General features: G+C 44.0%; 1 protein-coding gene across 6 annotated transcripts in view; it reads left to right on the forward strand.

Annotated features, from left to right (window-relative positions):
- Nucleotides 1-15,888, forward strand: part of ZFHX3 (zinc finger homeobox 3) — a 124,100-nt gene that overhangs the window by 80,350 nt on the left and 27,862 nt on the right. For all 6 annotated transcript variants that reach the window (XM_077288535.1, XM_077288537.1, XM_077288532.1 and 3 more), the window contains exon 4: nucleotides 8,952-9,186. In XM_077288535.1, the coding sequence (XP_077144650.1) occupies nucleotides 8,952-9,186 (235 nt within the window). The remainder of the gene's footprint in view (nucleotides 1-8,951; nucleotides 9,187-15,888) is intronic.

Below are 15,888 nucleotides of genomic sequence, written 5' to 3' on the forward strand. Positions count from 1 at the left end.
CATTATTTAAAGTTAAAGTGCCGCAGACTTTTCACTCGGGCTCCATGATCTCGCTTGATTTACCTCGCGGTAAGCTCGGGGACGCTTAATCTGAAAGTCAAAATATATCGGCTTTTAATGAGGCTTAAAAGAAAATTAAGGCTCAAATGTCTCTTGATTTGACCATTTTGTCCTTTTGGCTTAAATTTGAATAATTATCTCATTGACCATTGTCACAGTGTGAACCGCAGGTTCGCAGGGCTACGACTGGCTGACCCGGTTGTGATATATGTGCTAAGTGCTCATCTCTATGAAGAATAAATGTGCCCAAGCTCCGAGACAGATGAAACTCATCATAGGTTATTTCTTGGCTGAACGTCTCAAGAAAACAGGACATATATATAGATATATATATAGATAGATAGATAGATAGATAGATAGATACACATACAGTGGGGCAAAAAAGTATTTAGTCATTCAGCAATAGTGCAAGTTCCACCACTTAAAAAGATGAGAGGCGTCTGTAATTTACATCATAGTTAGACCTCAACTATGGGAGACAAACTGAGAAAAAAAATCCAGAAAATCACATTGTCTGTTTTTTTATCATTTTATTTGCATATTATGGTGGAAAATAAGTATTTGGTCAGAAACAAACAATCAAGATTTCTGGCTCTCACAGACCTGTAACTTCTTCTTTAAGAGTCTCCTCTTTCCTCCACTCATTACCTGTAGTAATGGCACCTGTTTAAACTTGATATCAGTATAAAAAGACACCTGTGCACACCCTCAAACAGTCTGACTCCAAACTCCACTATGGTGAAGACCAAAGAGCTGTCAAAGGACACCAGAAACAAAATTGTAGCCCTGCACCAGGCTGGGAAGACTGAATCTGCAATAGCCAACCAGCTTGGAGTGAAGAAATCAACAGTGGGAGCAATAATTAGAAAATGGAAGACATTCAAGACCACTGATAATCTCCCTCGATCTGGGGCTCCACGCAAAATCCCACCCCGTGGGGTCAGAATGATCACAAGAACGGTGAGCAAAAATCCCAGAACCACGCGGGGGGACCTAGTGAATGAACTGCAGAGAGCTGGGACCAATGTAACAAGGCCTACCATAAGTAACACACTACGCCACCATGGACTCAGATCCTGCAGTGCCAGACGTGTCCCACTGCTTAAGCCAGTACATGTCCGGGCCCGTCTGAAGTTTGCTAGAGAGCATTTGGATGATCCAGAGGAGTTTTGGGAGAATGTCCTATGGTCTGATGAAACCAAACTGGAACTGTTTGGTAGAAACACAACTTGTCGTGTTTGGAGGAAAAAGAATACTGAGTTGCATCCATCAAACACCATACCTACTGTAAAGCATGGTGGTGGAAACATCATGCTTTGGGGCTGTTTCTCTGCAAAGGGGCCAGGACGACTGATCCGGGTACATGAAAGAATGAATGGGGCCATGTATCGTGAGATTTTGAGTGCAAACCTTCCATCAGCAAGGGCATTGAAGATGAAACGTGTTTGGGTCTTTCAACATGACAATGATCCAAAGCACACCGCCAGGGCAACGAAGGAGTGGCTTCGTAAGAAGCATTTCAAGGTCCTGGAGTGGCCTAGCCAGTCTCCAGATCTCAACCCTATAGAAAACCTTTGGAGGGAGTTGAAAGTCCGTGTTGCCAAGCGAAAAGCCAAAAACATCACTGCTCTAGAGGAGATCTGCATGGAGGAATGGGCCAACATACCAACAACAGTGTGTGGCAACCTTGTGAAGACTTACAGAAAACGTTTGACCTCTGTCATTGCCAACAAAGGATATATTACAAAGTATTGAGATGAAATTTTGTTTCTGACCAAATACTTATTTTCCACCATAATATGCAAATAAAATGATAAAAAAACTGACTGTGATTTTCTGGATTTTTTTGTCTCAGTTTGTCTCCCATAGTTGAGGTCTACCTATGATGTAAATTACAGACGCCTCTCATCTTTTTAAGTGGTGGAACTTGCACTATTGCTGAATGACTAAATACTTTTTTGCCTAACTGTATATGTATATTTTTAATTCCGAGGCTTAACTTAACATCCTAAGGTCAAATCAACATTACCCACATTACTGCTGCGTAGGAGATGGCGTAAAATGAGGTATACCATCAAAGGAGCCTTAGCAGTATTGAGGTTTCTGAAACTTTGTAAGATCCATTGTAGAGCCATATTGTGAACCAGTGGTCCGGTTTACCAAGACTGGATTGTTGTCCAAGGTCAGATATTGGCCCATCATCTAACGTAGTGTTTGGCTACATCTATTCTAGGGTGATCAATGATAATGTTATTGGTGACCATGACTTGATGTTGACAGAAGTTGTCCGGTTTCGGAAAAACCCTCTCCCTCAGGCACAGTTTTTTTTTTTCTAAACCATCTGTGCTTTACTTGGCCTCCCTGGGTCCAGTACGGAGTCTCCACCGGCACAAGACGAAACCACCGAGCTCACTGATCGGCTGCAGCGCCATAGACAATAACGGACATCGGGAGCAGTGGCGGAGACTCGGTACTGGACCCTGGGGGTGGGTGAGTTAAGCACCGTGTGTTGTTCACGGGTTGGGAATTTTTTTTGGAACTGGAAAACACCTTAAAGGTGAACCCTGATATTGTTCACAAGCAGGGACAGTCTAAAGGTTTGAAGAACCAACTTAGTGGTCATCTTAGATATCGTTGCCCTGAATGCTGTGTCCTAGCACTGCTATATTCACCAGTGTTTTCCAAGATTTCTTGGCCAAATAACCCCTACTTTTACCCCTACAAGCCCAGAATGATGACACTGCAGGTACCCTCTGTAAGAGCCATAGCAGGTATTTCATGGATTTGCCTACTACAGGCTAGGAAACTAACTAACTTCTAATCTAGACGATGAAGATGTCTATCAGTTGAAGTAAGGGTGATCGTACACCTTGAATTGCTCTTGGCCGACAGCTTTTATATCAGTCTCCCCTCCTCTATACAAATGCACAGTTGGCTTGCCCAAGCAAGGTTGAGGGTAATAAGCTGCTGGTAGACCCCTGTCTTGGGGGTTTATGTTCCCTGAAAAAAAAGGATTGGGCATGTTCAAATCCAACATGTCCAGTCCTTACGATACCACCACAGACCCTAGAGGATGGCGATTTCAGCCAGCCTTCATCTATAGGATATAGTCACTGTTTCTACGTCTGGTTCACTTTCTAGTTCTAAGTATTCCTATTCCTTTTACGCCAGCTCTACGATACTTCTTCCAGGCCAGTTGCGCAGGACCACTTATTGCATCATATGCATATTCGCTGCAGGACCTGATGGGGGATGTGCTCTGTGCAATCCTCTGAGGGATGGCCGGTTCCTCGACGTTGTATTTATTGCACAGAGGTGGCCTGGCTGACCTGTGGTTACTTGTTAGAGATCCTCTGCGGTGGGATTACAGCTGAAACCTACTTAATCTCCTAGAAGCCCTTCTTGTCAATAATGACTACTTGGCTTGCTGTCTTTCGACGGAGAGGTTATTTATTTGGTTGTGTTTTTGGCTGCATTTTATAAGTCACTTTTGGCTTTCGCTTCGCTTTAAAGCTTGAGGGACCCATTAGATGTTTCTACAAAGCCCATAACATTTATCCTAGTGACAGGTCATCTTTGTTGAGTCCGTGGTTCTGGACCTTTCTTTACTGTCGGTCCAGGGTTTAGTCTGGGAGTCCTCTGCGAGATCAAGCTGGCAGGAGAGCAATGCTAACCTAAAATAAATGACCAATTACAAGACTTTTCTTTGAGATAATGGCTTCATCTGTGCAGAATTCAGACATACAAATCTTTAACTGTTTCCAGACGGCTTGGTATGAGGTATCATCCTGCAGCTCATAGATGATTGTCCAGTCTTTACAGATTGTAGCAAATCCTCAGCTGTGAGAAACAGAAGGTCACCACCTCTGGACGTACGCAAGAATTACTCCATATATTATTTTTGCAAGTTTTGGAACCCGTGAAACTGGGGCTAAAATGTACAACTTCTTTTGTGAGTAAAAAGATTTCGTTCTACCCTTGTCCAGTGTCTACTGGACAGACCAAGGCAGTGGGAAATTTCTCATCCGGCGCTTGCAATTACCAGGCTGTACGGACGTTCATCCTTATTCCAAGGTGGCCTTGCAATCGGAAGAGGCGCCCAGGATGCTAACATCTGAGTTCTGACCAAAGTTAACGCCATTCTTAATAAATTTCTCCCATGACGAGGAGTTGAATCGCAAGGTGTTTTATAAAGTTACAGAACTTTTTTCATTTTAAAAGCTTTTAACGTAAAGCCGGAAAAAAGCCTTTTTATCTGATTTGTCAATGGGTACGTCACGGGGGTTGTGCCATCTTCTTCTCCAGATCTCCAGACTTGAAAGCCTTTAGTAACTCCATTTGTATCTTACACCCCGCTACTTAAACACCGGTAACCCAGCAGAGTCTGAGAACTTACAAGTACAGAATTACCTTTGTGTCCAGCTGTTATACAGATCTCCCGGTGGCACGCACCACGGCGAATATTCGCTGCATCCTTGGCTTTGTTTCTAACCCGGCACTCATTAAAAAAAACACACAAAAAAACGGATCTTACTTCCAGGTGCCACCGATGCGGGCCCTCGGGGTGCTAGCACGGACCGGTGTAGTTTGGTCTTCCGCATTTATTGACGAGCCGGGTCGGTTTGTTTGAGGCAGGGGGAAGCCCGTGTAATCCGTTTCTTTTGATTTGCTGAGGTTTTGTCACATTGGCATTCATACTCTGTGCCACCTGATGCAAATCATGTGCCTCTATCCTCCAGCAGTAATCTTCATGCCTCCTCTCTTAAGCTTTTTGGTAGACATGAGCCAACACAACAGTAAAAAGCCCGGTGGGCACTAGTGCCCTCAGTTTTACAAGGATCATAATAAACCCACAAATAATTGCATCTTGCTACATAACAGACCTTGGCACGGACATAAAATACTAAATACGCAATAAGATGCTAATAATTCATCGTCTGAATACCTAGACATCTGGCAGGCTTATGTGGCTTGTGTGCTTTGGGTTAAAGATTTGCAGAAAATATAAACCATATTTTTCTGAGTAAAGTGATGCGAAAGCATGTGGTTCTTGTCTCTACCGGCAGCCATGTATTGTTTTAATCAGCGAGCCTACCTGCAATCTAGGGCGTCTCGTCCGAAGCCTAGCGGCTGCGCAGACTTGCTGGCGAGGGAGATGTTTGTTTTTTTTGTACAGAACTGATCAAATTCTGTACTCTAGATTCCAGGAAAGCTGGTTGATGGCCCCTGTGGAAGTAGGAATGGTAGCCTCGTTGTTCAGCTTTTCCAGAAACACTGTTGTACAAGGAGTTTTTGGAGCAGAAACTGAGTTTCTTCTCCCAAAAGTCTTCTTGCGCACATAGCCTACGACTTACATTTAGGCCAGTTTTTGATGAGTTTCTTCTCCTAAAAGTCTCCTTGCACACATAGCCTACAACTTATATTTTAGACCAGTTTTTGATGAGTGAAATAATTGACCCTGGTTCACCAGCCATGTCGGTAGTCAGTGGCCACCGGACCAGAGCCCTGCAAACTTCCTACTACCTGCTAGCGTTTCTGACAACGTCACAACGGGCCTAATAATCAGGAGAGGTGCTGAAGATGCCGGCAGGTATGAAAAGGTTCACGGGTCTGGACTACTGACCAGATCAAGGTCCTTTAAATCTTTATGCTCAGCTCTAACAAATAATGGCACATTTGTGGGACTGCATTACGGATACAAATCCTGGTACGACTGTGGGTCCAAGATGCCAAACTGACTGCTTCATTGGGGGTCACAAATTAAAGGGTCAATGCTCTTTAAATTATTTTCTGTCTCCTGTCGCAATAATGCCATCGCTTTATGGCTAGCCAGGAGCCTACCTCTGCGCCGGCGTTCAGGTAAATGATGCCGCTGCAGTTCCCCGCGCAGCAGGGCTCACGGCCAGACAGCCTTATTCAGATGAGTATTGGCACTGTGTGGCCCTTTTATGCTCAGGATTGGTGGCTAAAATTTTTATAACATGGGAATAACCCTGTAACAGTATTTAAAGGAAATGTCTCCTCTTAGACATTCCCCCTTTAACATGAAAGACACCCGTTTAACAGTTAATTGCTCATTTATCCGGAAGCCATTACTGCAGGGGACATCTAGTGTTACAGGAGAGGAATGGCTATCCTTTTAGTGTATGAACGGTCATGCTAGTTAGCAGCTGTTCACAGTGGCTCATGGAGGGGGGTCACGAGTGGTGACCCCCATATTGACTAGTAGGGCCATACCCCTTTATAGCTCTGCGGGCGAGGATGCTGCCGCGGCCCGGCTCTTTTATATCCGCGGTTGTAATATTTATTTTAGTTTATTCATGTCAAGACTCGCCGGCCTGCAGATTCGTAAAGTTTTACAATTTTTTTTGTTTTCTCCGTCTTCCCACCAGAATGTCATGAGTCATGTCCGCATATTTCCCCGAATATTAGCAGAGCAGATAAAGAAAAAAGTCATTTTTGCACTTTCGCACTTTCTTATACCGCAATCATGCAATTTTATCCAGACGATTCTCCTAGAAAACTTCTTTGCACCACGTGAGCTGACAATCTAAAGATTTTTTTGGGGAGTCGGCCCGTACGGCTATTTTAGCTGTCTTTTTTTTTCGATGGACAGGGAGGTGTCACGTGGAAATATGAGCCTTTGCTTGAGAGGAAAATGAATGATGTGCAGGGCCGTAGCCAGGAAATTCCAGGCCTGTCTGCAGGTGGTGGACCGCTGAGGATGTAACCAGCCGTACACTTTTATGGACTATTTGGAACAGGACTGGGAGGACAGCTGCTTTCACATAACTTTTTCATTAAAGAGATGGATTCTCCAGCTGAAGACTCAATGATTTATGACCTGAGGTTGTGGAGATCTGAAAGAAGCCGAGAAAGAGGCCTCTGTGCCTTTTGGGAGGGGATAGGGGGTAGTGATGGTGGAGAGTGTGTATACATGTGTACGGGGCACCGCCGAGCATAAATCAGCCCTTTGTTACTTTATTTTGTAGGGGTAGAATTGCAAAAAAAAAAAATTACCGAGGCATTTGGCGTGATGATGACGACTGCCGTTATTTTATTTTTTGGTCCTGACAGTATCCACAAAAAGCGTGTGCGCTTCTGTCTGTCATCCCCCCGGGGGTATTCGCTGCCTTCCATCAGAATGTACTTCTGTCTGTTCTGTTTTTAAAGTGGTGCTTCAGCTAAACCGGATCAATATTTCGCTTTCCATGCGTGAAGAACCAGATGTTAGAAGTTTCCCATTGTTGGGGAGGGGAAAAAAAAAAAGGCCTCATAAGCTTTCTAGCAATCAATGCGCTGATGGCCGCCCTTAAAGGCGGCGGGGACTGATCCTTTTTCCTTGCAGGGTGCATATATTTTTGGGTTAACAGCTGCTTTTTAACGTGATGAGCCTTTAAATAGACGGTGTCAGAGTTCCCAGTCGCTTGCATTGCACAGCCTCCTTCTGTCTAAATTTTCTTACAAGTTGTTAAAGGAACACTCCAGATATATAATCTATATTTTTTTTACTTATTTACAATTTTTCTTATAATATAATTTACTAGATTGTGGCCCGATTCTAACGCATCGGGTATTCTAGAATATGCATGTCCCCGTAGTATATGGACAATGCTGATTCCAGAATTCACGGCAGACTGTGCCCGTCGCTGATTGGTCGAGGCAACCTTTATGACATCATCGTCGCCATGCTGTGCCCGTCGCTGATTGGTCGAGGCAACCTTTATGACATCATCGTCGCCATGCTGTGCCCGTCGCTGATTGGTCGAGGCCTGGCGGCCTCGACCAATCAGAGACGCGGGATTTCCAGGACAGACAGACAGACAGACAGACAGACAGACAGACAGACAGACAGACAGACAGACAGACAGACAGACGGAAAAACCCTTAGACAATTATATATATAGATTAGCGAAATCCACTTCCTTCTCCTCCTGGACTGATCTCTCAATCTCAAAATTCTTAATTTATAGGTAAAATCTGTCTATATTTTTAACACAGATTTTCCCACTACTGAGAGAGATGACAGTTGGTGCTTAGAAGGTTCTATGGAACTCTGGCTCCTCCTTCCTCCATAGACTTTTAAAAGCACCAACTGTCTAGCTCCTCCCTCCATAGACTTTTAAAAGCAACAACTGTCTAGCTCCTCCCTCCATAGACTTTTAAAAGCACCAACTGTCATCTCCTCCTAAATTTTTACCCCTGAAGTGATAGTGAAAGATCAATCCAGGAGGAGAAAGAAGCAGATTTCTCTGATAAGATATGTTAGAAAGTTGCCTATTTTTCATCTATACTAATGATTTATGAAATAAAAATTTAAAGCGACGGTTACGATTTCAGCTGGTGGCTGCAATATACACATTCACCCAAACATGCATGCATGTATATCCTCTGCCAGACGTTGCAACTTATCTCCCTTGAAAACCAAAAGATCAGACATGTTGATATTTAACATGCCCGATCCTTCTCTTTTGCCATCAGAGAATCAGATTAGGATGTTTACTTATCTTGTTGACGTTGGCAGTTCATCCGCCGTTTATCTAACGTGTATAATCCGATTTACACCCAATGCAATTTTTTTTATATATTTCTTTAAAACTCAGCTTTGCAAAATCAAGGCTTTATCCTCTGACTTTTCCAGAAGACTGATTAGGAAATCTGGCTAGTTTTGGTAATCTATTTTCTGCCACATATTGCTGTGTACATAGAGTGATGTTGAGGACGGTTCAGAAAAGTTGGGTGACTCTTCCTTTGTGACTTGCCACGTTGATTTAATGCATTTTTGGTGCATTTTCTGGGGAAATGAAAAGGCTTTCTCATGGTTTTATGTTGGTGGCCTTATGTTTTCTCCTATAGACTCTCATACCCTTTGTTTTCTGTATTTTCCGCAGCACTTACAACAGCACGAGAGTGGGGTGGAGGGAGAGTCGTCCTACTACCACTGCGTGCTATGCTCTTACTCCACGAAGGCCAAACTCAACTTAATCCAACATGTCCGATCGATGAAACATCAACGCAGCGAAAGTCTCCGCAAACTCCAGCGGCTCCAGAAAGGACTTCCAGAAGACGAAGAAGATCTAGGCCAGATCTTTACCATCAGGACATCTTCACCTCCCACAGAGTCCGGTCAGTCTCTCTTTACACTGTATTTGATTGCCATTATACATGTGGCGCTCACTAGGGGGTGCGTGCACACCTGTATTTATGAAGGCACATCTGCTTTTTATGTATCTGCAGATTTTCCAACCACACTAACCTTTTCCTCCATCTCCCCCTCGGGGCACTTTCTGCTAATTGCTGCAATAATGAGACTGTACAAGTATCTGGAGAGGCAGACAATCGTACCCACGCTGCCCCTGGGATGCCACGCCAAGCGCAGTATTCTCACTTGTGTCTGCCGCTGAGCGTATTTCCATTCTTGCTGCCCAGACTGTTTCATCCTAAAGTTACATAGTTACATAGTTATTAAGGTTGAAGGAAGACTATAAGTCCATCTAGTTCAACCCCTAGCCTAACTTAACATGCCCTAACATGTTGATACAGAGGAAGGCAAAAAAAAACCATGTGGCAAAGAGTAAGCTCCACACTGGGGAAAAAAATTCCTTCCCGACTCCACATACGGCAATCAGACTAGTTCCCTGGATCAACGCCCTATCAAGGAATCTAGTATATATACCCTGTAACATTATACTTTTCCAGAAAGGCATCCAGTCCCCTCTTAAATTTAATTAATGAATCACTCATTACAACATCATACGGCAGAGAGTTCCATAGTCTCACTGCTCTTACAGTAAAGAATCCGCGTCTGTTATTATGCTTAAACCTTCTTTCCTCCAGACGTAGAGGATGCCCCCTTGTCCCTGTCTCAGGTCTATGATTAAAAAGATCATCAGAAAGGTCTTTGTACTGTCCCCATATATTTATACATTAAAATAAGATCACCCCTTAGTCTTTGTTTTTCCAAACTAAATAGCCCCAAGTGTAATAACCTATCTTGGTATTGCAGACCCCCCAGTCCTCTAATAACCTTGGTCGCTCTTCTCTGCACCCGCTCCAGTTCAGCTATGTCTTTCTTATACACCGGAGACCAGAACTGTGCACAGTATTCTAAGTGTGGTCGAACTAGTGACTTGTATAGAGGTAAAATTATGTTCTCCTCATGAGCATCTATGCCTCTTTTAATACATCCCATTATTTTATTTGCCTTTGTAGCAGCTGCCTGACACTGGCCACTGAATGAGTTTGTCATCCACCCATACACCCAGGTCTTTTTCATTGACGGTTTTGCCCAGAGTTTTAGAAAAAAGTTAAACTTCAAAGTTTCAGACAATAGAAAAAAAAGCATTTGCAATCTAGAAAGCAATTTTTTTTTTCACACATCAGCATGTTTAAAGTACATGCCAAGAGCCGGGCATAGTCGTGGGGCTTTATTGACCTGATGGAGTTCTAGTGTGACCTACATTAGGGTCGTATGTTGATGGACGGAGTGCCCATGTGGCCTTCATTAGGGTTGTATGTTGACGGATTGCCCGTGTGGTCTACATTAGGCTTGTATGTTGGAGTGCCCGTGTGGTCTACATTAGGCTTGTGTGTTGGAGTGCCCGTGTGGCCTACATTAGGGTTGTATGTTGACGGATTGCCCGTGTGGGCTACATTAGGGTTGTATGTTGACGGAGTGCCCATGTGGCCTTCATTAGGGTTGTATGTTGACGGAGTGCCCATGTGGCCTTCATTAGGGTTGTATGTTGATGGATTGCCCGTGTGGTCTACATTAGGCTTGTATGTTGGAGTGCCCGTGTGGTCTACATTAGGCTTGTGTGTTGGAGTGCCCGTGTGGCCTACATTAGGGTTGTATGTTGACGGATTGCCCGTGTGGGCTACATTAGGGTTGTATGTTGACGGAGTGCCTGTGTGGCCTACATTAGGGTTGTATCTTGATGGAGTGCCCGTGTGGCCTACATTAGGGTTGTATGTTGACGGAGTGCCCGTGTGGCCTACATTAGGGTTGTATGTTGGAGTGCCCATGTGGTCTACATTAGGCTTGTATGTTGGAGTGCCCATGTAGCCTACATTAGGGTGGTATGTGACATGTTCAGCATGTTCAGCTGCTGTGTATACATATCCATGGGCCATCATAGATCCTAGAAGTGACCGTCTGGCTTCCTTCGATCGGTACACGTCACTTTTAGAGTTGGTGCGAATCGACTCTCAGGACCCGTTTCATCAGTTATTTGTGACCGCTAGACAGGAGCCTTGAGAACTGCCCCGTACCTCTTCTTTTGATTAGCCGACATGGCGGACGTCATCTTTACGGAGAGGCTCCCATGTGACAGGGCACCAGGCCAGATAATCAAAAAGAAAAGCTATGGATGCCGGGTGGTAGGAGGCATTTCTCGGGGCTCCAGTCCAGTGTTCACAGCTGGAACTTGTCCTGTTAATCAATTTGCACCAACTTTAATCCTTTGCTTTTTTGGAATGAAAATATCGCAGTCTTCTTCATTATTCTGTACAGAGGCACCCAGTCAATAACCGTATGCCACTTTTTTTATTTTGAAACCTGGAAGATTTATGCTATTCGTCCCAGATATACGCTGAGAAACCTGAGTATGACACTACAAAATTCAGTGTAAAAACTCCTCTTCTTTACAGTGTGCCTAAGCGCAAAAAAAGTCTACCACTCATACTTTTTTTACTTTGTGGTCCTTAGTCGGCGTATGCCTTCTATTACGATACAGTGGTATATGTCAGAGCCATCCATTGGTAGTATACGTTGGGTAATACTCATGACGTATACCTACAATGTACACTTACAGTATATGGTGACGTGAGCCGAATTGGCTATATACAGACCGATCAATGAATTCTTTGCGCACAGAACGATCGTTAACCTCATCGGAGGACGATGCGCCATCAATAAGGGTTTAGATAGCGGTATTTCCCCTATACGGATTGCCGACCTGACCCTACAGCCTCCTAGGCATTTATTCTGCTGTCGGTTCAGGTCATGAGACCCACATTCAGTCCGGGCTTTTGCATTTTAGGTTCGATGTTCCTACTTTAGTTCCGGATCCTTATTGCATTGTTTCCCCTTCTATCCCCAGACCTGTAGCTCTGAGGGGCCGCTGCTTCTGTGTATGGCCCAGCCAAAAAAAAAAAAAAAAAAGATGTCGGCCTGGCCTCTCACATTCCTCCAGTGAGACAGAGTCTTCTTAGTGGACGTATTGTTTCAGCAGATTCTGTTAATCTCTGCCGAGTCCTTGGCATCTCTTCTCTTGCACATTGCCCTCATTGTTACCGGTCTCTGAGAGTGTGTGGGGCTGCGGAGGGTGGGGGTCTATAAGGGATACTGAGCACAAAGCCCGCTCCTTGAAGGGAGCTTTTGTTTGGACAGGAAGAGGTTGAGTGTTACTGTCAGACTCTGATTCCACCAGTTGTCTCCCAGTGCCCGGGCTCCTCCTCACTCCCCTGCTCGGACTTAATGGAGCTGACGCTTTGTGTGTGTACGTGTGCATGCGGAGAGTCTGTATCTCATTAACCCCATCATTTGGGCCTTTACCCCTCTCTTCTGCGGCCCCCTGCGTGAAGCATCTCATGTCAGTCATGTGTGCATAGAGCTCCTTCACACTCAGTATGTTCCCCATTGTCTTACTAAGCTGTAACACAATAATACAGATACGTGGCTTTTCAATGCAGGGTGCCGCAGCGGGGTACAAGGCTTTCCCCTATGGTCCTTGCTTTCCACGAGGCAGAAAACTGCACCGCTAGCAAAGAAACACAGTGCAATACCACAAATTCTGGTATGTGGTGGCTTTCTTCCCTTTTTCTAGCCACGGCACCACAAAAACAGATTTATTTCATGCTCCATCGTATACCTCACAATCCCTGTCCCCACTACGGCTCAAAAGTTAGCACCAAGTCTCACAGGAAGCTGTTTTATTATTATTATTATTATTATTAATAATAATAATAATAATAATAATCTTTATTTTTATATAGCGCTAACATATTCCGCAGCGCTTTACAGTTTTGCACACATTATCATCGCTGTCCCCGTTAGGGCTCACAATCTAAATTCCCTATCAGTATGTCTTTGGATTGTGGGAGGAAACCGGAGTGCCCAGAAGAAACCCACGCAAACACGGAGAGAACATACAAACTCTTTGCAGATGTTGTCCTTGGTGGGGTTTGAACCCAGGACTCCAGCGCTGCAAGGCTGCAGTGCTAACCACTTTACTTTTTATTTAAAACTTTAAACAGTCCATACACATTGGCCACAATGATTGACGGTCCGGCCATCGTTTGTAAACTTCGAGAATGTATGTGGCTTTGTCATGGATTTTGATGCAGATGTGCAAAGCCGTAAAAATCCCCAACATATATCGACACATTGCAGATTTAGAATTTGCATCAAAGGTTCGCTGCAGATTTTTATTCATTTTTTTTTTCCCTGGATGAGATTTGCTAAAATGTCATCTTTGCTGGTACTGTATTATACCGTAGATTTATCGCCTGCAAATCCAGAGGGAAAGTGCAGAATGTCAAAAAGCCTCCCGTGAAAAATGGGTGGCATGTCGGTGGAAGAAATAAGCAACTTGGACCGCATCGGCATCGGAAGAAAAAAGCATCTTAGGACTGCATCAGCTTCGGAAGAATAAAGCATCTTGGGACTGCATCGGCGTTGGAAGAAAAAAGCATCTTGGGACTGCATCGGCGTTAGAAGAAAAAAGCATCTTGGGACTGCATCGGCGTTGGAAGAAAAAATCGTCTTGGGACCTCATCGGTCGGCGTCGGAAGAAAAAACCTATTGGACCGTATCAGCGTCAGTGGAAGGAAAAAACATCTTGGACCGCGTCAGTGGAACAAAAAAACATCTTGGACCGCATCAGCGTCAGTGGAAGAAAAAAGCATCTTGGACAGCATCGGCGTTGGTGGAAGAAAAAAGCATCTTGGACCACGTCTGTGGAAGAAAAAAGCATCTTGGACCGCATCGGCCACGTTGGATTTATTTTGGATCATTGATGCAGCATGAGCTTAACACCAGCCCAAAAAACTTAATCATTCCCGATCAGTGTTTTCAACGATTGGTCGAAAGGCATCATAGAAAAAAAACAACACTGGTTCGTTAGGCCTCTTTCACACTTCAGTTGTTTGGCGTCAGTCTAAATCCGCCATTTTCCTCAAAAAATGGATCCGGTTTTTTTTTCGACGGATCCGGTTTTTCCCCATAGACTTGCATTAGCGACGGATTGTGACGGATGGTCGTCCGTTCCATCCGTCATGCGACGGATCCGTCAAAATTTGGCGGACGTCATCTAGACATTGACTGTCATTGCAACGTTTTTTGTCTGCGTTGAAATGGCGGATCGCGACGGATCCGTCGCGTCCATCATTTCATAGAATGGCCACCTATGGGCGACGGATCCGTCGCGACCGTCATTTCGGCGGATCCGTCGCCCCAATCCGTTTTTTCAATTTTTTTCAATTGCGCATGCTCCAAAAAGTATATACAACCCCCGAGTAACGGATCCGTCAAAAAAACGGATCCGTTACATTGGTTTTTTCAACTATTGTGACGGATCCGTCGATCCGTCATTATGTCGGAAGTGACTGACGCCAAAAAACTGAAGTGTGAAAGAAGCCTTACGCTTGAAATTGACCACTTTGCCCGACTTTTATCTTGTGTATTGGTGGCCCTTGATCTCCCAGTTTAGTTTGCCATTTCGATGGTTGGATCGTTGATCCAATAGACAATTGATCGGCCACATTACCGTATGCGCGCTGCCTAACTTTACAAGAAGCGGTCCTCCGCTGTGGAAGAAGTTGCATCTTCTTTTTGTTCCTTCTGGCTGCCGCCCTATGAATTTGCTGCTGTTGGGAGTCTCCAGCCCTCGTGCTTCCAAGGCGGTAAGATGCAGACAGGAGGAGAGCCGGCTCAGGAATCTCAGCAATGCCATGGCCTGTTTCTTGTTTGCTCTCCCCTGCTCCGAGCACAGTGACTTGGAAGAGGATATGAAAGTCTTCATCCTCCCTCAATTTTGTTTTTATTAAAGAGTTTGCCGGGTAATTCTGGCTTCTATTTAACTTGCCCCCGGCTGTGTGAGCAAGGGCAAGGTTGGGGTGGGACACAAAAAATCCTTCAAGAAAGATCCAGCTTAGGTTCCTTTTTTTTTCCGTTCATTTATTCTATTTTTTTTTCTTTTTCATTCTGGAGGGTGAGCGATAAGGAAATGTGGTAAAGCATCTCACTCTTTATCACCTTTACCTTGTTTTTTAGCAATTTGTTATGCACAGTATATGATTTATAGCTCACAAAAGAGGATTTCTAATTATCTCATTTGCTCATCACATTCTTGTACCAGTCGGTGAGATGGTGCCAGGAGGGGTGTGTGGAGCAGGTTTCACCATCTCTTCTTTATCTCTCATATCTTTCGATTCTGAGCAACTCCACCAATATTTACATGTGTATGTGTGCATGTTTTATAATTTTATTTAGGGATTTTTCAGCATTTCCATATTTTTTTCTTTATAAAAAGATAGCCATTTACCATATATATAATATTTATACACTGTGTGCAGAATTATTAGGCAAGTTGTATTTTAGAGGATTATTTTTATTATTGATAAACAACTATGTTCTCAATCAACCCAAAAGACTCATAAATATCAAAGCTTAATATTTTTGGAAGTTGGAGTGTTTTTTTTTATAGATTTGGCTATCATAGGAGGATATCTGTTTGTGCAGGTAACTATTACTGCGCATAATTATTAGGCAACTTAATAAAAACCAAATATATTCCTATCTCACTTGTTGATTTTCACCAGGTAAAC

This window comes from Ranitomeya variabilis, chromosome 2, assembly GCF_051348905.1.
Source record: "Ranitomeya variabilis isolate aRanVar5 chromosome 2, aRanVar5.hap1, whole genome shotgun sequence".
In the NCBI taxonomy this organism is placed as follows: domain Eukaryota; kingdom Metazoa; phylum Chordata; class Amphibia; order Anura; family Dendrobatidae; genus Ranitomeya; species Ranitomeya variabilis.